Source organism: Budorcas taxicolor, chromosome 19 (genome assembly GCF_023091745.1).
Source record: "Budorcas taxicolor isolate Tak-1 chromosome 19, Takin1.1, whole genome shotgun sequence".
In the NCBI taxonomy this organism is placed as follows: Eukaryota; Metazoa; Chordata; class Mammalia; order Artiodactyla; family Bovidae; genus Budorcas; species Budorcas taxicolor.
This window is the reverse complement of record NC_068928.1, coordinates 34,821,911-34,846,251: the sequence shown is the minus strand read 5'-3', so window position 1 is coordinate 34,846,251 and position 24,341 is coordinate 34,821,911. Positions and strand designations below refer to the sequence as shown.

Below are 24,341 nucleotides of genomic sequence, written 5' to 3'. Positions count from 1 at the left end.
CCCTGGGTTGGGAAGATCTCCTGGAGAAGGGAAAGGCTACCCACCCCAGTATTCTTGCCGGGAAAATCCCCATGGACAGAGCTGGTGGGCTACAGTCCATGGACTCAGAGTCGGACATGACTGAGCGACTGCGCACAGACATAAAATATATGTAACATCAAAAATTTGTGAATGCTCAGATACAGTGTTACCAGTCAAAATCCATAAAATTTACCAAGTAGGTCTGAAAGAAAAGTTGATGTAAAGAAAAATACTAAACAGTAGTGCAGGTTGGTGTCTAAATGAGCACACTCCCGCCCGTGAACCTGTGGCACGGTCCCAGGCTTTCCAAGCAGCTTGATGCCTGGGCTCAAGCTTCTGTCCACCCCACGCCCCTGACTGGTGGGGGCAGCGCTGCACATACACATGTACAGGGCACACAGGCATGCTGCTTCACGCCTTCCCAGGAGACACGGAAGGGAATGGGTTTTGTGAGGTCGATGCAAGCTGGCACAGCCCTAGTGCACCATTGTCGGCCACGTGCAGAGCCCGCCACCTCCGTCCACATGTGATTTCAGGCCCGCGGAGACCAGGCTTGGAACCCAGGGGCAGCAGGAGCCATGAAACTGGGTGGTCACCACAGGGAGACGCGACCCAAACCAGGACAGTGAGGAGCGGGCAGTGTGGGAGGTTTTATTTCCGCCAAGGGGCCCCGGGGCTGAGTCCAGCAGGGGCGGTGCCTTTACCGCAGGTGCGTTGAGGTGACGGTGACCTACAGTGGAGACCTGGGGTCAAGAATGAGGTCCCTGGCCCTTTCCCCCAGCTCTTTTCCCCTCTGCCCCCATCACCTCTTCCTCCCCTTCTGCCCACCCCCGTCCCCCATTTCTCTGTACCCCCTCACCATTCCCCCAGGTTCACGTGGCCAGGCCTCCTTCCTGCGCTGGTGTGTACACCACCTCGATCCCGCCGTTCGCAGCGCGCACGCAGGGCTGTCCGGCTGCGCTCTGTTCCTGGCTCGCCCTCCTCCCTGTGCGCTCGGACACGGGTGTCGGGGGCGCGCCTGCGCTCTCCTGGGTGGGCGCCCTGCACTCCGGGAAGCAGAAGCTACACGTCTCCACTGGCTCGGGAGGCGTCCCTGCCACGCGGCCGGCTTCCATCCAATCATCTGTGCAGAGAGGAGAGGGCGTTGGCCTCGGCGCGGACCCCTCCTCCTCCGCCTTCTCCCCGAGGCAGCCCGGCCACGCCCTCCTCTTCCGCCGGGGCGGATGTGCAGGTGCGGGTCTTACAGTCCCAAAGCGCCAGGAGACCCACCACCTCCGGTTTTAGCGCTGAGGGCCTAACACCCCCATCCCATGCTCCACCCACCCTTCCTCAAGCCTCTGCTCATCTCACCTTGATGTTTGACCTTGTTCATCTGGTCTGAGCGGGTGCTGCACCGACCAGCTCCAGGCCTCCCCAGGAGGAGCTGCCTGGCGCAGTCCACTTAGAAACAGGGCAGGGCGAGGACAGAGCAATGCCTGGGACCCCAGTGAACACTCACCCTTGGAGGCCTTGGCCTGCGTGGGACACGGCCCTGGGCGGGTCGGGAAGGAGACCTGGACCCCCCTCCTCTTGAGGAAGCAGGCCACGGCCAGCAGGAAGCAGCAGACGATGGCACAGAGACATAGGCCCAGCGTGCTGTAGACCAGGGCCAGCTGGTCAGCGCTCAGCTTCAGCCCTGCAGGCGCTGCCGGACAAGGCCGGGGTGAGAATGAGAGAGGCCTCCCTGAGGCGGCTCTCCTCAGGGAGCAGCCCCTCCTCCATGCTCGCTCTTGCCCTGTCAGCCCAACGCAAGCTCTGTGGTTACCCTTCACCCCCTTGGAGGGTCAGGCTTAGCCTGCTCCCACCCTGGCCTGGAGCAGCCTCTGAGATGGTGGAGCTGGACACCGTTTTTGCTCTTGTCTCCTTTGGCGTGTGACTTGCAGCAGGACCAGAGGAGGCTGGGTGAACAGGGAGATAGCTATCCAGGGAGGGGGAGGGTGTGTGCCTGTCCGACCTGTGGGCACAAGCTTCGAGAGAGAGACAGTGCAGCTGCTTCTGAGTTTGGGGGGCAGGGGTAAAGCCGGGGGCCCTAGGGAAATAGGGTGCTGGTCCCTCTGCCTCTCAGGGCCTGAGCCAAAGCCCTGCCCTCATCACCTGCCCTGGGCCTCCCTCCACCTGGAGGAAGGGCTGCTGGCCGTCTGCTGCCTTTGGAGCACACAGTGCATTCTTTAGCATCTCCCAGATCCTCGTGCTCTGGAAGTGAGGGCTGGTCACCTCTTTAGAGACTGAGGTGTAGTCCATGGCTACATAGCTGTAAAGTGGAGGAGGCAGGGGTTCAGTGTGTTCGCAGGGTTTTGCAGCCGCTGCATGTATGCCTGGGGGCGGGCCTAGTCCCGCACCCATCGTGGTGACCCCCCTCTCCCAGGCTCCACTAGGCTGTCTCTGCACCAGTTGTGGCCACCGACAGACTTGCAGCACGGGGCCTTTGTGCCAGCCCCTCAGTGTGTTTCCGAAGCTCAGGCCTTGGCCACGTGTGTCATTTGTCTGTGGAGTGGTGTCAGACGTGCAGGTTTCCATGTGGACCTTGGGCTCACTCTCATGGACGCATCCCAGGGGTGGAGTGTGGGGCAGATGGCAGCTCTGTGTTGAGCTGTTTGAGGAGCCTGATGGTTTTCAACAGTGGTTGCACCGTCTTATAGTCCATCTTGCAGAAAACAAAACTGAGCCTCAGAATCACCGTGGTCCCAATTGCAGGGCTGGAATCAGTGGCAGGCCTGATGGACTCCAGGCCAGGGTCTGGCCAACCACACACACACATGATGAGCGTGGACACTGGTCCTCTTCCTTACACACACTCCCAAGAGAGAGTTGGATAAAGTGACTGCTGGCCTGTGCTGCCTTGATGTTTACAGAGCTCTGAGCGGGCTGGTGTCACCACCTCAGGCCAGCGGTGCTGACCAGAGCTCAGAGAGGCCTTGGGTGGGGGAGGGAAAGCAAAGACCCTGATCTGGAGGCCGAGATCCTGAGAGGTGAGAGGATCCAGGGAGAGGTCACAGGGTGTGCAGAACCAGGTGACACCATGTTTCCCAGTTCCCAGGTCTCTCCGTCTGGTCCTATGCACCCCGGGATAAAGGGAAACCATCAGGCCGGCTGGACAAGCCTTCCCGTCAGAGGCAGAATTACCAGCCACCAGCATCTATTCTCTGACGCTGCTCAGTACACAGGACCGCCAGGTCAATTCACAACCACACATCTGCATATTTCAGGTGTTTTCAGCGTGAATTCCAACACTCAGACTGACTGGAGACTGGCTGCTGGCATTCGGAGATGGTTCCTGATTTCTGCCCTCAGGTCAGGCTGGGCTGAACCGTTGAACGTGTCACCTTCTAGCTGCACCCAGGCTGGAGACACGGGCATGCTTTCAGAGTCCCACAGACTCTGCACTGTCACTTCCGGTGACGTGGATGCAGTCCTTGACTGGGGACCAGCTGCATGATGGAGACTGAGATGGGCCGGACCTCAGGGGCAGGGAGTGAGGAAGGAGGGGAAGGCGAGCACTTGGGGTACAGCCTGGGATGAGATGTGCTTCGATGGGAACACCTGGGAATCGACAACCCCGCCGCCAGCAGGCATTGCTTCTGGGGAGCGTGCCCCAAACCTCGGTCTTAATGCCTTTTCTCTCCCATCACAACTCATGCATGTCACCCCTTCCAGACAGGAAAGAGAGGGGAGCCTGCTGGCTGCCAGATGGAAGCACAGGGTCCCCGCCTCTGCTCTGCTTCCTGTGCTCAGTCACCAAGCCATTCAGGTCTGCAGCTTGGTTGCTGCCCTGTCTCGGCCCTAGTGACCTGGCCCTGGGATGGAGCGGCCTGGCCCAGTGCCTCGCTGTCTGCTGACCCCAGGCCCAGGGACTTCTGTCTGGAAAGGAGGTGACCTCTGTGCTTGCGTAAGAACCAGGCCGGCAGGCACAGTTCTGAGCACTGCCACCAGGGGCAGTGCTTGGTTCATTTTCAAGCAGGTTTTCCAGCAATCAATGCAAAGAAATAGAGGAAAACAATAGAATGGGAAAGACTAGAGATCTCTTCGGAGCAGGCAATGGCACCTCACTCCAGTACTCTTGCCTGGAAAATCCCATGGACAGAGGAGCGTGGTAGGCTGCAGTCCATGGGGTCACGAAGTGTCGGACACGACTGAGCGACTTCCCTTTCACTTTTCACTTTCATGCATTGGAGACGGAAATGGCAACCCACTCCAGTGTTCTTGCCTGGAGAATCCCAGGGACAGGGGAGCCTGGTAGGCTGCCGTCTATTGGGTCACACAGAGTCAGACACAACTGAAGTGACTTAGCAGTAGCAGCAGAGATCTCTTCAAGAAAATTAGAGATACCATGGGAATATTTCATGCAAAGATGGGCACAATAAAAGACAGAAACAGTATAGCGTAACAGAAGATATTAAGAAGAGGTGGCAAGAATACACAGAACTGTACAAAAAAACCTTAATGACCCAGATAACCACGATGGTGTGATCACTCACCTAGAACCAGACATCCTAGAATGTGAAGTCAAGTGGGCCTTAGGAAGCATCACTATGAACAAAGTTAGTGGAGGTGATGAAATTCCAGCTGAGCAATTTCAGATCCTAAAAGATGATGCTGTGAAAGTGCTGCACTCAATATACCAGCAAATTTGGAAAACTCAGCAGTGGCCACAGGACTGGAAAAGGTCAGTTTTCATTCCAGTCCCAAAGAAAAGCAATGCCAAAGAATGTTCAAACTACCACACAATTGCACTCATCTCACACGCTAGGAAAGTAATGCTCAAAAATGCTCCAAGCTAGGCTTCAACAGTACATGAACCAAGAAATTTCAGATGTTCAATATGGATTTAAAAAAGGTAGAGGAACCAGAGATAAAATTGTCAACATCCATTAGATCATCAAAAAAGCAAGAGAATTCCAGAAAAACATCTGCTTTATTGACTACACCAAAGCCTTTAACTGTATGGATTACAACAAACTGGGGAAAATTCTTAAAGAGGTGGGAATACCAGACCACCTGACCTATCTCCTGAGAAATCTGTATGCAGGTCAAGAAGCAACAGTTAGAAATGGACATGAAACAATGGACTGGTTCCAAATCAGGAAAGAAGTACATCAAGGCTGCATATTGTCACCCTGTTTATTTAACTTATATGCAGAGTACCTCATGTGAATTGCCAGGTTGGATGAAGCACAAGCTGGAATCAAGATTGCTGGAAGAAATATCAATAACCTCAGATATGTGGGTGACACCACCCTTATGGCAGAAAGCAAAGAAGAACTAAAGAACCTCTTGATGAAAGTGAAAGAGGAGAGTGAAAAAGCTGGCTTAAAACTCAACATTCAGGAAACTAAGATCAAGGCATCTGGTCCCATCACTTCATGGCAAATAGATGGGGAAACAGTGGAAACAGAGACTTTATTTTGGGGGCTCTAAAATCACTGCAGATGGTGACTGCAGCCATGAAATTAAAAGATGCTTGCTCCTTGGAAGAAAAGCTGTGACCAACCTAGACAGCATATTAAAAAGCAGAGACATTACTTTACCAAAAAAGGTCCATCTAGTCAAAGCTTTGGTTTTTCCAGTAGTCATGTATGGATGTGAGAGTTGGACTATAAAGAAAGCTGAGCGCAGAATTGATGCTTTTGAACTGTGATATTGGAGAAGACTCTTGAGAGTCCCTTGGACTGCAAGGAGATCAAACCAGTCAGTCCTAAAGGAAATCAGTCCTGGATATCATTGGAAGGACTGATGCTGAAAGCTGAAACTCCAATACTTTGGCCACCTGATGCAAAGAGCTAACTCATTGGTAAAGACCCTGATGCTGGGAAAGATTGAAGGCGGGAGGAGAAGGGGACAACAGACGATGAGATGGTTGGATGGAATCACCGATGCAATGGACATGAGTTTCAGTAGGTTCTGGGAGTCTGTGATGGACAGGGAAGCCTGGCATGCTGCAGTCCATGGGACTTCTAAGAGTCGAACACGACTGAGCAACTGAACTGAACTTTCCATTTGATTTGTTCAACCCTTTACACTGTTCTCAGAACCAGTCTCGCCTGGAAACTGCTGCTGCTAGGCTGGAACTCCAGCCAGCTAGACTGGCAGTGCTGTGACCATCCTGAGGGCCCTAGTGGCTTTGGCTTGGCTGGTGTGGCTGAGGGAGGACAGGATTTGAGCCTGGGCCCACGGCCACTGGTGCTCATGGTCAGGTCTGCCTTCTGGGGGAATGGGGCAGACACTCCGCCTCCACGCTATTGGCTGTCGCCGGACCCAGTGGAATGTTTGGCTAGCATCCCTGCAGCCCTGGCCCAGCAAGTGGGCCAGCTGGGGAGGAGTGAGGTAGGTGCACAAGGCTGTCTGCACCTCTTCCCTGGCTTCAGGCCTGAGGGCAGCCCTCACAGTGGTGATGTCGCATGTGGCAGTGGCAGGGATGGGAAGAGAAAACACTCCATGCCCCAGGATAAGCAAAAAGCCAGGGACAAGACCGACCACCAGGCTATATGCCAATGTGCCCCCAAGGAGCCCCCTGGGCAGGCACCCTACACACACATGTGACCTGATTTGTGAGAGAGGAGCCTTTGTGGATGTGACCAAGTTAAGGGTCTGGGGAATTTCCCTGCTGGTCCAGTGGTTAAGAATCTGCTTCGCAGTGCGGGGGACAGGGGTTCGATCCCTGGGCCGGGAAGTTCTCACATGCCATGGAGCAACTAAGCCCATGGGCCACAACTACTGAAGCCCGTGCCCCACAACTAGAGAGCAGCCCGCAACTCGCCACGAGAGAAAACCTGCTGGCAGGGGCAGAGGCCTAGTGCAGCTGAAAATAAATAAGTAGAGTTGGGGAAAAGAGAATCCAGCTTACAATGCAGGGGTGGGGGTTCAGTCCCTGTTTGAGGAACTAAGATCCCACATCCCACAGAGCTATTAAGCCTGAGAGCTGGAGCTACTGAGCCCTGAAAGACCCTGCAGGAGGCAGGGAAGATCCTGTGTGCCACAACTGAGACCCGATGTAGCCAAAACAAAACTTTTAAAAAAAAAATGTAAGGATCTGGAGGTGAGGCCACCTTGGATGAGGGTGGCCCTGAATTCAATGACAAGTGTCCTTAGAAAGAGGAAGACAGACCCACAGAGAAGCCCCGTGAAGACAGAGACAGGAGGGAAGTGGCCACAGGTGTGGATGCCTGGAGCCCCAGCCCAGCTAAGCTTGCACTGTTCCCATCAAACAAAGGAATGGCCCTTCCCAGAGAGGTGGAGTGGGCCGAGGTGGGGGTTGGCAGGGTGTGGAGTGAGTCAGGGGGCAGGATGTGGGGAGCAGGAGGGGATGGAGAGAGGTCAGCTCCGCTGTGTGACCATCCTCCACGCCCCACCCCCACCCTCAGGACCCGGGGTCTGGACTCAGCACCTTCTGTTTACAGTCCTTGCCAAGCCCAGCTCTGGCCTCACCTGCACACACACGTGTCGGGACACAGTGGGACACGTGTAAGTCCCAGACCTCCGGAGGGACACTGTGTGGGGCAGACATGGCCTGTAGGCCCTGATGAGTCTCCGTCTCTCTGAATAGGCTTGGGGGTCTTGCTCACAGATTGGCTGTGCCGGTCACTTGTGGCCCTGTGTTCTGAGAGCTCATTCAGAGGCTGTCAGGAGACTCCTAACTATCTGGTCTTTTTTCTTCTGCTGCTTTCTTCTTGCCCACAGACTTCTGTAAACTTTGCCTAGTTTTTCTTCCTGTGATGACCACCCTGCAGTCTGGCTTCTGGTTATTTGCATGCACTGGACTTCCTGCTTCACAGCCCCTCCTTATTGAGGCCTGGTGCCTGCCTTCCACCCACTTGGACCTTGAACCAAGTGCAAGCCAAACACAGCAGGTGGCTTACCTGGAACCGCATCCAAGCCTCTGTGCTCTGGCACCTGGTGCTTCCCCAGGGTGTCTGCTCGGGTCGGGGCCTCTCCGGCCCGCTGTCTCCTGACCTCTGGTAGGAGGCTCACTTGGCTCCTCAGCGTCTTCTCACAGTAGTGTGTGCACTGCTTGGGGTGACGTCCACAGATGGAGGCACAGCTGATGCAGTCCCTCAGGAGCAGGTCATAGTACCTGCCTTGCTCTTCGCGGCAACTGAGTGACTCTGGGAGACAGAGATCAGTGATGTTACTGGGTGACGGACACACACAGGACCTGCAGGTTTGGCCTCAAAGGGCATCCCAGTGAAAAAAAATCCTAGTCCAGTTCCCCAAAAGCAATTCCAGAGTAGTCCCAGTCCTTTTCCATGATGCAAACACTAAATGGTATCTTGTCCACCGTGTGCTGTTAAGCTGCACTGCATGTGTTTTGATGTGTAGTATTTTTTTCTATATCTAGTTTAAAATGTTCTTATTTTTCATTAGTATTTGTTCTTTGCTCTACATATTATTTAAAAGTGCATTTCCTAGTACTAACCATATATAGATTTTCTAGTTATATTTTACCGTTGATATCTAAGTTATTACGTTGTCACAGGAGTTCTTTATTTCGATTTTTCAAATCTCATAAAGGAGAAGCATATCTCTTATAAATACAAGGAATGGAGAAGGAAGCCAGCATACCCCTTGGTGAGTTGGGGAGGGGCCTGGACAGGAGGTGGGAAAGCTTGAACAACTGTTCTTCCTGTCCTAATAATAAATGAGAGTCACAGGAGCTCAAACATGTATCACTACCAGGGGCAGAAGCGAAGCAAAACGAAGCCCATTCATACTTGCTCAGAGAGCAGTTCTGAGTGCATTACAGACCTGCCTTTCTGCAGGGCGGGTCCCCTTTGTCTCTAAGGAGGATTCTGTTCCTATGGAACTGTGACCTGCAGGCAGGTTTGCAGGCACTTTGGAGGCAGCACACGACAGAGGCCCAGAAGCCAGACCTTGAAGCTACTCAGGGTTGGGGCACCCTCATCCCCACTTCACGTGGCAGCTGGGCCTCTCTGTGACTCAGTCTCCTGTTTCCCAGGAGAGGGATAATCACAATATAATATGGTGATTTCTTACAGTTGCTATGAGGATTTGAAGTCCCCAACACAGTGCCTGACACATAGTGAATAATGCTCAAGGTTTAAGTAGAATATTCACCACGCCTCTTTGCAGTGCAGACATGCCAGCCCTTATGTCCTTTTCAAAGTAGAGGACAAGACCAGGGAGGCATAGATCTGGGACCTCCCCTTGCCCTGCCCTGGCCCTGGGCCCCCAACCCCAGCACAGGGGGAGTTAGCCTAATGGCAGCCTTGTCCCAGGGTTGCCATGACCTCCTACCCTCCTCGGGTCCCCCATGTGCCTGTGTAGGTGACAGCTCCGCAGGCCACCACCCTCACTGCCAGACCTCACAGACTCCCCACAGGGCCTGAGTGTTTCTGCTGTATTTTCTGGGTCTTGGGCCTTTGTCCACACTGGTCCCTTCTCAGGGGGCGCCCTTCCCCCTCACCTGGCCTCCACATCCTCAGCCTTCAGTGATCAATCTCAGGTGGTGCCTCCTACAAGAAAACCTCCATGCTCCTCAGCCCATCAGCTGGTGGGTCTCTCCCAGCCATGGTGCTTTATGGTTCATCTTTTAACCATGGAATGTAGTCATTTCCATTCCTCTTTCCAGGGTTTGTCAGTCAACATAATGAATGACCACCTCACTAAAGGATAGTGGCTCAGAGTCATGGTGTTGGTGTCAGAAAGTCATTTTTCAAATCCTATCTCTTCCATTGTTATGCTGTGTGTTCTTGGGCAAGGCACTTCACCTCTCTGAGCTCCACTCCACCAGTATTTATATGAAGCACTGTGTGTCAGGCACTGTGCTAGGCTTAAGAAAGGAATTGAGCCCACAGTCTAGTGGTTGAGACACACATAAAACAAACCCACAGGAAAGAACATGATACAAGTCATGATGAGTTCCATCAGGCAAGCAAAATACACTTGTCAAGACAATCAGAATATGGCGTGAGTGTAGACGATGTTAAATAATTATTTCTGGGAGTGATAAAATGTTGAGTTTGTATTTTGAAGGCCTATGTATTAAGGATTCATGATCCACTATTCACAGGTAAAAACGATACGAGTTCTTGGATTTACTTTAAAATACACAAGTTAAAACAATGATTGGGAACCGAAAAAGCAGTATTTCTAAAGCTGCTGATGGATAGGCGGGTTTGTTATGCTGTTCTCTCTCAGTTTGATAACTTCTATAGTAGAAAGACGCAGGAAGAAGTGCAAGCAGAGAACGGAGAAGGAGGGCCCACTCTCCATCTGGCAGTCAGAGATGAGCTCTGACTTGGTGCTGAGACCTAAAGGTCAGGCAGGAGGGAACCCTGGTTAAATATCCCTGTGCAAAGGCCCTGAGGCAGGAAGGAACAGGGCACCCTGGGGAAGCTGCAAGCTGGCAGGAGGGTCGAGAGGCAGAGGGTCCCACACTGTCTGTCCTCCTCCACCCCCTCAGGCCCCATGTGTGAGGAGTAGAGGCTGCTCGCCTGCAGCGAGGGCCTGGGCCCCAGAACTCACTGCAGAAGGCAGCACAGGTGCGCGGAATCTGGCTGCTGCAGATGGGTTTGCAGGAGACGCAGGTGTTCAGCAGCGAGTCCCAGTACTGCTCTTCCGGGCAGAGCTCCATGGCCACCCCCCGCCGCGGGCCCTGTGGGGCTGAGAGGCGGAAGCGTGAGGGCAGCTGGAGGCCGGAGCCCAGGCGGCCTCCCATGTGTGAGTGGAGGGGGAACAGACAAAGCTGGCCTCCTCCCCAGCAATGCTCGCTGGGCAGCCGGGACCGCCACACTGAGCCTCAGTTTCCCAGCCGGGACTCGCTGGTTCGGAGGCCCCTCCCGAGACAGTGCGCCCTGCTCGGCCCTGTTCTCTGCCCTCGTGGACGCAGGCCTTCACGGGGTCCTTGCGTGCGCTGGTCCCTCCGCATACGATGCTCTTCCTGCTCCGCGGCTGCTCACTTCCTCCTGACCCGTCGGATCTGTTTCAGCTTCGTTCTCACGGGGAAGCCTTTTCTGACACCCTGTCGTCGCCCCCCATCTGCATGTACTCTCGTCACTGACCTCACCTCCCTGATGTCTCCCTGGTAACCAGCAGTGCCTGGCAGGCACAGGCGCTACTTGTTTGCTGCGGGGTCCGCAGGATCTCAGTGGTGCCTCGGACATCCTAGGTGCTCATTAAATGAATGAATTAGAAAGAAAAGCAGACCGAGCCAGCGCCTAGCAAACAGCAGGCACTCAATAAATGTCCTTTCCCGTCCCTTCTGCTGAGACCCACAGTGACCCGTCTCAAAAGCCCAGCCTGACAAACCTCTCCATGTGTGCACACCTGTGCCACAGCCACCGTGCCAAGGTGGTGAATGTTTCTTGCCCCTGGTGACTCTCGTGGGCCCCTCACCCAACACTTGCTCCCAGCGGTGACTCCTGGTCTGAGCCTGAGAATTACAGGCCCGCAGGATGCTGGCACCACCCAGTCTTGAACTTCTGTGTCTGGTTCTTTGGCTCCACAAGGCGCCTGGGACTTATCCCAGCTGGTCGTGTGTTGCTGAGTCTTTTCTAAATTTCTGTCTGATTTCATGGCATTTGCATCCCCAACAACTTCTCTTAAAGGTATCGTGAGGTTTTTGCTTATTCTTTAATGAAAAACCACCAAGCAAAGACCAGTGGCTCCCACCTGACTTGGCAGCTTAAGCACAGGGGCTTATCTTCCTTCCCTCCTGAAACCAAACTAAAAGGACAGGGCAAGAGAGTTGTCCTCGCGGGGCTTCCCTGGTGACTCTGGTAAAGAATCCACTTGCCAGTGCAATAGAGGTTCGATCCCTGACCCAGGAGGGTCCTACATGCTGCGGAGTAGCTAAGCCCGTGCACCGCAACTATTGAGCCTGCGCTGTCGAGTCCGGGAGCCACAACCGCCGAAGCTCGAGTGTCCTTGAGTCTGGGCTCCACTCGAGCTCATTCTCCACGATGAGAAGCCCAAGCACTGCAATTAGGGAGTAGCCCCCGCTCAACGCAACCAGAGAAAAGTCTGTGCAGCAATGAAGACTCAGCACAGCCAAATAAAAGAGTAAGTAAATAATTTTTAAAAATATAGTCATCCTCAAGAGTAGAATGGAAGAAGTAGCTGCAGCAGGGGACAAATGACAGCAACATCTTGGAAGATGGAAAGCTGGTGGCCTGGGGTGACTGGCTTCAGGTGATGTCTCTCTCTTTTGAAGTTCACAGGGGAGGAAGCAGAACTGGGTCACCAAACCTTAGGAAGCTCCTGGAGCTGGAGGCTCTGGTGCCTCTGACAGCGGGGATGGAGCGCAGAGCCGTGGAATAGGGTTGGGGAAAATTTACACAAAGAGGGCTTGACCCCAGGCAGGTGATGGCCCCTCACCCACCCAAGCAGGAGGTTGGGGGTCACCTCAGACACAATTGAGGGTGGCTTTGAGGTCCACTATTACCCTAGCCATACCTCAGAATTGTCATGGCGAGGTCTATAAAAATGCATCCTTCCCCATTCTGCAAGTGGAAGAAAACCAGCAGATTTGGCTCTGGAAAAACTGACCCAAAGGAAAAGGCCTGGAGGCACTGCCTGGGAGATTCTCTCAAAAAAATGACCACGCTGCTGCCTGACCATTTGGAGCAAAACTTCTACATGAAAACCCCGTCTGCTTACCTACAACTTCCAATCAGCTGTCAGTGCCACAGTCAGAATTGTAAACCACAGCCAGGAGTCACCCGATATTGGAAAACCACCTCTGCATGAAAGAGACCTGAGACAAAGCAAGCACAAGAAACCCACCCGAGCCAATGGAGACAATGCAGGGAACAGAGGAAAACTAAGAGACAATCAGCAGACATCCTCAGAAAGAGAACTTTTGCATCCATGAAAAAGATAATGTGCTACTTTTATTTTAGTTAGGATCTTAGTTCCCTGATCAGGAATCGAACCCAGGCCCTTGGGAGTGAAAACACGGAGTCCTAACCACTGGATGCCAAGGAGTTCTCAATGATGTGCTACTTTTAAAGAATAATATGCATAGAACAAATAAGAATGACTATAAGTTTAAAAATATAATGGCTAGAATCAAAACATCTATAGAAGGGTTATAAGAGGTAATTAAAGAAACATCCCAGAAAATAGAGAAAAGATATGAAAATACGGAATTATTTCAGGAGATATAATGTTAATTGATGGCAGTTTCAGAGACATGTTTGAAAGACATTAGCCTCCAGATTCAAAGAGCCAATCAGGCCTCCTGCACAATAAGTTCTCTCAAACCAAGACCCATCATCATGAAATTCAGGAGCAACAGAGACTTGGGGAAAATCTTTGTCAGGTCACTGGCTAACTGCAGAGATGAACAGAAACTTTGGTGACCACACACAAGGAATACATACTTTACAAAAATAGTTTGGAAAAGTCACAAACAGACTCCAGCTCTCAACAACAGCAAAATCAGCAATCCCTGAGGAATGAGGGAATTAAATTTCCAGAGTTACCACAACATAATGCTCAAAATATTCAGTTCTCAAAAAAAAGTACAGAACATGCAAAGAAACTGGAAAATATGGCACATTCACAGAGAGGGGGGGAAAAAAAAGGATTTGACAGAAACCATCCCTGGGGAAACCTAGACATTGGAAATACTATTCAAAGATGTTAGATCTACTGTCTTAAATGTGTTCCATGAGCTAAAGGAAACCATAGAGAACTAAAGAAAATCAGCAAAAGGATGTATGAACAAAATGAGGATATGAATAAACAGAGCAATTGTAAAAAAGGAACCAAAGCTTGGAAGCAGCCAAAACGCCCTTCCGTAGATGACCTGATAGATAAACTGTGGCTCATCCAAACAACGGAATTTATTCAGCACTAGTAAGCAGTGAGTTCTCAAGCTATGAAAAGACACGGAGGAACCTTAACTGAATATGACTAAGTGAGAAAAGCCAAGCTAAAAAGTCTACACACTGTGATTCAGCCATATTTCATCCTGGAAACAAGACAAATCAGTGGTTGTCAGGGGTTGAGGGGAGGGAGAGGGAAAGAAAGGTGGGGCAGAGGGTCTATACAGAGCCGTGAGACTCTTCTGTGTGATACTGCCATGGTGGGCGCAGGTCATTATACATTTGTCAGCAGCACGGAGAGTGACCCCTGATGTAAACTGTGGAGGTTGGGTGAAAACGATGTGTTAATGTAGTGGTGTGCTACTTCGGTGCAGGATGCTGGTAGCAAGGGAGGTTGTGCTTGTGTTGGGGTAAGGAGTATATGGGACTTCTCCGTAATTTCCACTCAACTTTTCTGTGAACCCCAAATCATTCTCAATATTCCATTAAAAGATGGAAATGAATTCTGGTATGGAGAAGTCCAATAACTGAAATGTAAAGCCTCTCCAGAGATGTTCAGTAGCAGATTAGTAGCCAGAAGAAAGGGTCAGTGAGCCTAAAGATAGGACTACTGAACTATTTAGAGTGAGAAGCAGAAACAAAGAATGATGGAAAGTAAACAGAACGCGAGGGACTCATGGGAGTCTATCAAATATACCACCGTATGGAATCATTTGGAATTCCAAACCCCAGAGAGAAGAAACAATGGCTTGAGACTTCCCAAAACTTAGGAAAGACACGTATATACATGTCTGAGAATCTCAGAGGACTCCAAGCAGGATAAACTTAGAGACCCACCTTGAGACACACTGTGATGAAATTGTGGAGATCCAAAGACAAGGAGAGAATTGTGAACTATGAAGACAACAGCAAAGAAACTAACTCCTCCCTTATTCGAGGAGTCAGACATTTAAGGAAACCTTAGCTGGACTGACTAAAAAAGAAATAGAGGAAACCCAAATTACCAAAATCAGAAATGAAAGTGGGACACTGGTACACATTTTATGGATTTTAAGAGAGTACCGTGAACACTTGTGTACCAAGCGATTGGGTAATCTAAATAAGTAGACAATTCCTAGAAACATGCAATCTACAAAAACTGATTCAGGGAGAAAGACTATCTGAATAGACCTATAACAAGTAAGCAGGGTGAATCAGTGATCAGAAACCTTCTGGCAAAAAGCCCAGGGCTCGCCGGCTTCACTAGAGAATTCCACCAAACATTTAAAGAAGAGTTAAAACTAATCCTTCCCGTACTCTTTCAAAAAAGTTGAAGAGAGAGCACTTCCTGAGAATGAGTGACCAGTGAATAGGCCAGCGTTATACTGATGACAAAGTCTAATAAAGACATTGTCAGAAAAGAAAATTGTAGACCAATACGCCTTATGAATATAGATGTAAAAATTCTCAACAAAATATTAGCCAGTCATATCCAACAGCATGTTAAAAAATTATACATTATTACCAAGTAGGATTCATTCCTTCCCAGAATGCAGTGCTATGTCCAACATATGAAAATCAGTTGATGTACATTATTACAGTACAAGAATGAAGGGAAAAACTACAGGGACATCTCAATGCGGAAAAACCATTTAACAAAATTCAGCACCTTTTCATGATGAAAGCATTCATTAAAGTGTGAATAGACGAGAACCTCCTCTACATAACAGCCATATATGACAAATCCATAGTTGACATCACACTCAGTGATGAAGGATCGAAAGCTTCTCTCCTATGACTGTTAACAAAACAAGAATGCCTACTCTTATTACATCAGTTCAACATAGTACTGGAAGTTTCAGCTAGAGCAATTAGGCAAGAAAAAGAAATAAATGTATTCAAATTGGAGAGGAGAAAGTAAAATTATCTGTTCATAGATGACATGATCTTATATGTAAAATCTCTAATAATTTCAACACTGAAAACTGTTAGAGATGAAAGCTCAGCAAGGTTGCAAATACAAAATCAACACACAAAAGTCAGTTGCATATACATATATTTGCAATGAATGATCCTAAAAGGAAATTAAGAAAACAAATCTATATACAGAGGCATAAAAATAAGTTAAATACTTAGGAGTAGGAAGGACTTCCCTAGTGGTCCAGTGGCCAAGACTCCATGCTCCCAATGCAGGGGACCCAGGTTTGATCCTTGGTCAGGGAACTAGATCCCAGATGCTGCAGCTAAGACCCGGCACAGCCAAATACATATATAAATAAACAGTTAAAAAATACTTAGGAGTGAATTTAACCAAGGTGACGAAGTATACCCTGAGAACTAGAACGCACTGCTGAAATTAGAGACGATCCAAAAAAAGACATCCCATGTTCATGGGTTAGAAGAGTTAATGTTGTTAAAATGTCAGTACCACCCAAAGTGATCACAGATGCAATATAATCCCTAAGAAAATCCCAATGACTTTTTTACACAAATAGAAAAACCCCCCTCCTAAAAATTGCATTTGACCCCGAATAGTCAAAACTACCTTGAATCTGCCATAGGTGCACATGTGTTCCCCATCCTGAATCCCCCCCCACACCTCCCTCCCCATTCCATCCCTCTGAGTCATCCCAGTGCACCAGCCCCGAGCACCCTATCTCATGCACTGAACCTGGACTGGCAATTCATTTCACATATGATAATATACATGTTTCAATATGTACACCCGTGGCAGATTCATCTCAATGTATGGCAAAACCACTACAATTAAAAAAAAGAGAAAAAAAAAAACACCTTGAAGAAGAACAAAGTTGGAGGACTCATATGTCCTGATTTCAAAACTTACTACAAAGCTAAACTAAGCAGTGTGATGATGAATAAAGACAGATGCTCAGACCAGTGAATAGAATGCATGCATGCTAAGTTGCTTCAGTCATGTCCGACTCTTTGCAACTCCATGAACTGCAGCCTGACATTCTGTGCTGTCCATAGGTTTGTCCAGGCAAGAATACTGGAGTGGGTTGCCAGCTGGGAAGCCCAGTGAATAGAACAGAACCCGGAAGTAAGCTCTCCGTCTGCGTACAGTCAATTGATTTTCAACAGATGGAGGAGAGGGAAAAGCAGGTTCATTGCAGCCAAGAGGTGCAGGTCGAAATTCGAGAGTGGTGGTGGAGAAAGTCCCGGGACTCGGCAGGAGGCCGAGCGGGAGCTGTAGCTCAGCTAACATAGCTGGGAAGTGGGAGGAACATCTCCAGTGGAAATGCGACTGTAGATAAGGGAGTCTGCTGGCCCAGCTGAGAGGCTGGATCTACCGCGGAGCTGGGGGTGAGTTACTACGGTGAGCTGTACGTGGCTTAGCTATGATCACAGTTTACATCGTCATAACGATTGAACACCAGTCAGGGAATAACTCAGACTTTGAATTGTGTCTGCTGTAGAACAGTCACTCACCCGTGACAGGGGACACCCTTCGACCACTGTTGTAAACAGGGCAATGACAGGACTTTAGTGACAGGAAGGAAGGAGGGAGAAAACTGCAGAGGGTTTTGCATTTGGGGCAAATGGCTTAGCTGGCAGCGAAGTGAGCGGTCTATCCTTGAGCACCTGGTGGGCTGGGGGTTCCGAGAGGATTTGAGCAGCTTCATCATTTGGGGCAACACGTGGGAGAATAACAGTGTTTACAGTCTCTCTTTTATGAATCAGGAAGAAGGAGGAAGAGGAGAGGGGGAGGATAAGAAGGAAGAGAGAAAGGTGGGGATGACCGTTCCTCCCCGTTCCTCCTGTTGTTAATTTTGGCCTCCTGTTGGCTCATTCTGAAACCTGATTTGCCGCGTTTCAGGGACAGAATGTGTATGATAGCAGCGGCGCCTGTGGGGGGGCTGGGGGCTGGGGGCTGGGGGGCAATGCAGCTGAGTCACCACAGTCAGCTTGAGAAAGCCGGTCAGCACCGCCCTGGTTTTCCTATTCTGTAAACTGGACTGTGTGTGCTCCTTTGCAGAGGAGGTTTCCTTATGGACATGCATGTGACATGCACGGAGTTGACCCAAGACAGTTGCCAGGTGGTAGTTATTATTTGGATAAAGTGGTTTAAAAACATAATGGATTAATTATAATCATTTCATAATCACCAAACTCGTGCCCCAGACCTGAGAACTTCCCCCAGAACCTCAGCTTGTGGCTGAAACACTGTAACTTCCCAAAGACATTTGTCCCTGCAGCTGCCATGTGGCCTGAGGCCTCTGAGATGTCTCAGGTATGCCTTCCTGGATGGCCATGTAGTCTGAGCACCCTCTACCTGGTGGCATTTCTTTCTTTCTGATATTTATTTATTTGTGGTCATTGCAGCACTCGGAATCCTTAGCATGCAGACTGTTAGTTGTGGAGTGTGGGATCAAGTTCCCTAACAAGGGATGGAGCCTGGGCCCCCTGCACTAGGAGTGCAGAGTCGTAGCCACTGGTCCACCAGAGATGTCTCAACCTGCTGATGTTTCTTATTTTGAGTTGGATATTCAGGGGTGTAGCCGTCTGCCTCCTTACACTGTCTCATCTGTCTCTGAGCCCACTATAGTGGGCATCCATAGTACCGGGCATAAGTGGGTCCTGAGCAGATGCTCACAGAGCCATCCTCAGGGAGGACGGGTGGAGTGGGAAGCAGTCCTTGTTCCTGCACGGTGCATCCACTGATGCACTGATTGTGATGCTGCTGAAGAGGAGGAGTGAGGACGCTCTCTCTCTATTGCTCTGGAAAGAATTCTAAGATATATTAAGCGGAAAAAAAAACCAGGTTCCATAACAGCATGGCTTATAGGCTCCCTTCTTCTCTTTCTTTTTGCAAAAAAAGGGAGAAAGTTCTAATCTACATTTACGGGTACATACATAAAGAAACACTGTAAGGAAACATAGGAAACCAAAAACAGTGTTTTAGGTAAAATAGTTAAGAATACATTGAATGAAAGAAGTGCAAAATTTGTACATTGAAAACTACAAAACATTCCTGAAGACCTAGATAAATGGAAAGATATCCCACATGCATAGATGGAAAGGCTTAATAGTGGTAAGATAGCAATATTCTTGAAATTATTCTACAGATTCAATGCCATCCCAGTCGAATTCCCAGATAGCTTTTCTGCAAAATATGACAAGCTGATCCCCTAAAATCATATGGAAATGCAGGAGTCCCAAAAGAGCTGAAACACTCTTCAAAGAGTGCAAATTTAGAGGACTCACACTTCCCAGTTGCAAAATGTACTACAAACCAGCTGTAAATAAGACAGTGTGGTGCTGGCAGAAGGACAGACATGGGTCAATGAAATAGGATCGCAAACTAAAGCCAAGCATTTACAGTCAGTTGGTTTTCAACAGGAGTAACAAGAAGATTCAACAGGAAAAAGTATAGTCTTTTCAACACATAGTGCTGAGACAGCTGGATAGCCACTTTCATAAGAGTGAATGTGGACCTCTGCCTCACACCAGAAAGTAACTCACCGTGGATCATAGACCTAAATGTAACTAGACAACTTTTAGAAGAAAACAGGAGTAAGTCTTCATGCTTTGGGGCTGGGCAGTGAGACCAGATGCACAAATGATTAAAGAGAAGATTGAGAGATAAGGCTTAACAAAAATGTTAAACTTTTGTGTTTCACAGAACACCATCAAGAAAATCAAAAATGGTTCACGGACTTGGAGGAAATATTTGCAAATTGAGTATCTGATAAGGGATTTGTATCCAGATTATAGGCAAAAACTTTTGCAACTGAATAATGAAAAGACAAATAACCCAGTTTAAAAATGGGTTTGGGAGTTAACGAGACATTTTCCCAAAAAGCTGTCTGAATGGCCAATAAGCACATGGGAAGATGCTGAACAGCATTTGTCATCAGGGAAACAACCAAAACCGAGCTGAGCCACCTGCTGGGATGGTGGAAATGAATGCACTGACAAGTGTTAGGGAAGATAGGGAGGAACGGAACTCTTGTGTGTTCAGCAGGATCTTGAAAACAGTGCAGCCACTTTGGAAGACAGTCTGGCAGTTCCTCAGAATGTTAAACACAGAACTGCCATCGTAATGTAGGCGTGTGTGCTCTGTCATGTCAGACACTTTACGACCCCATGGACTGTAGCCCATCAGGCTCCTCTGTCCGTGGAATTTTCCAGGCAAGAATACTGATGTGGGTCGCCATGTCCTCCTCCAGGGGATCTTCCTGACCCAGGGATCGACCCTGTGTCCATTGCATCTCCTGCATTGCAGGCAGATTCTTTACCACTAGTGCTACCAGGAGTCATGAGAGATGCGGCCCACCCATACAACGGAATGTTACTTGGCCATGAAAAGGTCTGAAGCACTGACACCCTGCCACATGGATGAACCTCAAAATCACTGTGCTTGTGGAAGAAGCCAGTCATCAAACAGCACATTCCATTTTTAGAAAATATCCAAAATAGGCAAATTTAGAGACAGTGGTAGCCTAGGGCTGCGGGTGGGGAGGACTGTGGCGTGATGAAAATGCTCTAAAATTAGATGGTAGAGATGTGGCAACTCTAAATATACTGAAAACACTGAGTTGTAGATTTTAAACTGGTGAACTTTATGTCATGTAAATTCTCTTAAGAAAGCTGTTTATTGCAGAAGAGACAGGAAAACTGGGCAGATGGAGGACCTGGAGGAGAGGAAGGCTGTGTTCTGTACCTTTTATACTTTCTGGGCTCCCAACCTGGGACTGGCATCTATTCATGAAGCAAAGGACCTAAATTAGGGGCTTGGGGTTAGCAGATACACACTACTATGTATAAAATAGGTAAACAACAAGATCCTACTCTATAGCATAGGGAACTATATTCAGTATCCTTGTAATATCCACAGTCATTTTGCTATACAGCAGTAATTAACACAAACATTGTAAATCAATTATGCATTAGTTAAAAAGCAAAAGGGCCAAACAGAATTGAAGGGAGACTCCTGATGGTCCTTCCTTCATCTGGGGAGAAGGGAGGGGGACACCAGCCACCCCCCAGCCCTCTGGGAGGTGATGGCTGGTGGACAGAGGTAGATGGGAGCCACCTAGACCCACTCATGGTTGAGAGGCTCTGAGCCACTGGGCCAGATGACAGCCGCCCCGCTGACCAAAGGGCGCTGTCCCTGCGCGCCCCTCCTCCACCCCCGGGACCTACGTAAGGTTCCAGAACCACCCTCAGCCCCAAAGAAGGGCAGGAGACACCCGAGATTGTTCCTGGCTGGCAGGATAGGGAAGGAGGGAGGGCTCTTGCAGGCTTGGGCTCCCGTGCGCCCCAGCCGTCTGCCGTCTCCCTCACTCGCCTGGCCTCATAGGCACTGGACCAAGAAAGGCCCCTGTGGTCAAGTTAGTTTGAAAAATGCTGGGCTAAGGAAAGTCAGAGTTTAGTTTTGTTGTTTCCAGCTGCAGTCCTTCTCAGAGCCTTCGCCTATGGCCCTTCAGATGGGGCTCTGGTGGGTTCAGGGCCTGGCTGCGTGTTCTCAGGGATATCTGACAGGGCAGAGGCAGACCTTTGTTTTACAACCGAGGGAGAGGAGCCCAGAGAGGTGAAGGGGGTCCTCCAGGGTGAGATCCTAACCACCGACCAGGCATCAAACCCGACCCCCTGAGTTGGGAGGGGAAATCTTAACCACTGGACCACCTGGGAAGTCCCACCCCTTAATCTTGTAGAATATCTCTACTTTCTTTAATGTCCTTTGGGATTTTACCACTTCTACCAAACAGGTAGGTTAGATCATTTAGAACGTTTTTTTCCCAGGCAAATATACAGGCTTTCCTAAGGACTTATAATTAGCAACACAGCGAGTCAGTGGACTAGGGAAGCCAGGCCCGACTCTGCTGCTCCTGCGGGCTCTGGCAGTGCCAGGCCCATATCTGGCAGGCTCCTGACTTGTGGACCTGAGGGGTCCACCCTGTCAAAGCGACCCCTGGTCCCTGCCTGGTCCAGCTATCCCAGGAGTCTTGTATATTCGAGCCGTAGCTGGGGACACGTCTTGGGATGTGGTTGCTCCCCACAAAGAGAATCACAGAAGGGCTGTGCTCCCTGCCTGGCGTGTGAAGATGGAACAGCCTGGCCCGACCTGGGTGCTGCCTTCTGCTTTGGCCTTTGAACAAACCTTCCAAACCTCCCCTGATAACAATTCTACAGGATAAATGATCTGGTTTCTTTGATTAAAGAGAAGCAGCAAGGGAAAACATGAGGCATGATGGGAATGTTCTAGATTAAAACGTGTAACCAGAAGGATGGCGATTGGGTCCTGACTTGAACAAACCAGCTGGAAAAGACACAAGACAGCCAGGCAGTGTGAACCTAGGCGCTTGGTGACACCGAGGAACCATTCTTTGCAGAAGTCGTCCTGGCGTGAGGGCCTTTGGGGTTTTGTTTTTAAGAGAGAGATCCGGAGGTATTTACAGATCAAAACTGTGATGGCCTTTGAAGGCCCTGGCAGGGCCCAAGGGTCCTGGAAAGCACACGCTGGGCCATGTCTGTGGGAGGCTCCTTAAGCTCTCCTACTTCTGCATGTGTCTACTTCAACATAGAAAGTCTTAAAAGTGTCCTGGCCCACCCGGCTCTGGGTCCTGGGCAGTAGAGGGACTTCGTGCCCATGTGGCTGACCCTCCAGCCTCGTGGCTGCTCCCCTGGAAAGCAAGGCCAGCCCCCGCCCCGGGCCCCCAGTCTCTGGGCAGTCCACGTGCAGGAGGGTAGGAAGTCCCGGGGGGGCCCGAGCTCATCCATCTGCCATAGGTGCCATTCCCCCTGCACCCCCAAGGCCACACGGAGCCCCCAGCCAAACCCCCTCGTGCCCCTCCCCTCCCCGCACTGCCTTCCCGGCTACTTACTCGGCTCCTCCTGGCTGCGGCCACCTTGCCTTCTCCGGCCCAGGCCACTCATTACTCAGGACGTTTATTCTTAGCCCAGATTTGGTTAGTGCCCGGCTGCACTTCCTGGGTTTTCCCCCCACCTATAGGATGTAAATCAGCGGCTGCCTCCTGCCGCACCTGCGCTGTCTGTCTCGGCCAAGGGGGTGGACTCGCCTGACGCTCCAGGAGCCCTGAGTGCTCTCTGCCGAGCCCCTGGGTGCACTGCACATGCCAGGCTGCAGCAGGTGGCCCAGCCCTCTTTCTCAGCAACCCTGTTCTCTTTCATTGCCCAGTCATCTCCTCCTCTTCCTTCTTCAGGCCTACCTCCTTCAGGAAGTCATCCCTGACTGCCCCCAGGCCAGGTGAATTATGATTCTCTGTGCTTCCCAACCCCTGACCTGACTCCCAGCCAAGCAGTCGTGAGGCTGAACTAGAGACGGACAGACTGGGCTGGAGTCTTGGCTCAGCCACATCCCAGCAGGAAGCCATGGTGGCAATTTAGTACTTAACTTATCTGTGCCTCTGTTTCCCCTTCTGTGAAGTGGGTGTAAAGGCAGCCCCTGGTTCACAGGCCACAGGTGGGGATGAGAAGGGGCTGAGTGCACCGTCAGGCCTCAGGGTGGTTCTCAGGGCTCAGCGTCTGGGACGAGCACTGCGGCCCCTGTCAGTGTCACTTTTCATCCCCCTGGATGACAAAGTCTTAAAGTGTGCTGACATGGAGAGTGGAGGAAATCTGGGGAGGCACAAGCCCCGGCGCGTGCGAGTGTGTTGGTACCTCTGTGTGGATGGCAACACCGATACCTCTGATGTGGATGTCCACATCAGGTAACATGGAGAACCTATGCCTGACCCATGACCCAGGAGCTCTTCTCCAGGCGCCACAGGCACCCACGAAGCGTGCCCAGCAGAGCACGGTTGTTGTGGAAACAGTGCCAGTACCCACCAGGCAGCGATGGCCAAGCACACAAGGCTCACAGGCACAGCTTGGAACGCAACTCAGCCATCATAAACAGTGAGACAAGTCTGTACCGGGGTTGTGGAGATTGTTAAGACTGATGGTCGAGTTAAAAAGAATAGTTTGCAGCCTGATTCTTGCAGTAAGAGACCTTTCAGTGAAACAAAGACAAGCAGGCCTCCTCACCCACTTGCACACCCCCAGGGCTGGGGCTCTCACCACCTCACAGAGAAGCTGGCTCCCAGGAGTGAGCAGATGGTGCCTCCAGGAACAGACCCGTTGCACCGACTGCTGTCTCTATGGCCACACACAGTCTGGTCCTTTGGAGTTCTAACATCAGCAAAGTTATGCATGAAATGAAAAACGAGATCCACCCTGGTTCTGGGCAATGAGAGCTGAAGTCTCAGGTACCCCAACCACCAGTGTTGCTACTGATCACAGATTGTTAACGCTTTTGTTCAAACACTGTTTACAAGCAATGAGTTTTGTTGACTCTCTTTTCTTTAATTGGAGGTGTCATTTACACTCAGTAAAATACAGTATTCTCAGCAGGCAGGCCAGCAACTACTTACGAGGGGGCAAACCCAGGGAATGCTCCCCAGATCCAGATCTGAAACATTTGCAGCCCCCAGAAGGCCTCCCTCCCCCTCACAGGCAGCAGCCCCCTCGCCCAGAATAGCCAGCATTCGGATG

The 24,341-nt window shown here is 50.4% G+C and overlaps 1 protein-coding gene across 1 annotated transcript; it reads right to left on the bottom strand.

The window, feature by feature from the left end:
* Positions 1 to 893: 893 nt before the first annotated feature.
* TNFRSF13B (TNF receptor superfamily member 13B) lies at positions 894 to 10,732 on the bottom strand. The gene is made up of 4 exons (XM_052658616.1): positions 10,540 to 10,732; positions 7,914 to 8,159; positions 1,520 to 1,705; positions 894 to 1,144 (listed from the first exon to the last, which is right to left on the bottom strand). The coding sequence occupies exons 1-4, from the start codon at positions 10,730 to 10,732 to the stop codon at positions 894 to 896; spliced, it is 876 nt and encodes a 291-aa protein (XP_052514576.1).
* Positions 10,733 to 24,341: the final 13,609 nt, after the last annotated feature.

Excerpts from the sequence above, each read along its gene's own strand:
- TNFRSF13B (XM_052658616.1), bottom strand. The coding sequence starts at position 10,732 with ATGGGAGGCCGCCTGGGCTCCGGCCTCCAGCTGCCCTCACGCTTCCGC. Across the intron at positions 1,706-7,913 it reads AGGCTTGGATGCGGTTCCAG|CGCCTGCAGGGCTGAAGCTG; the intron begins GTAAGCCACCTG and ends CTTGTCCGGCAG. Across the intron at positions 1,145-1,519 it reads GCAGGCCAAGGCCTCCAAGG|ATGATTGGATGGAAGCCGGC; the intron begins GTGAGTGTTCAC and ends CTCTCTGCACAG.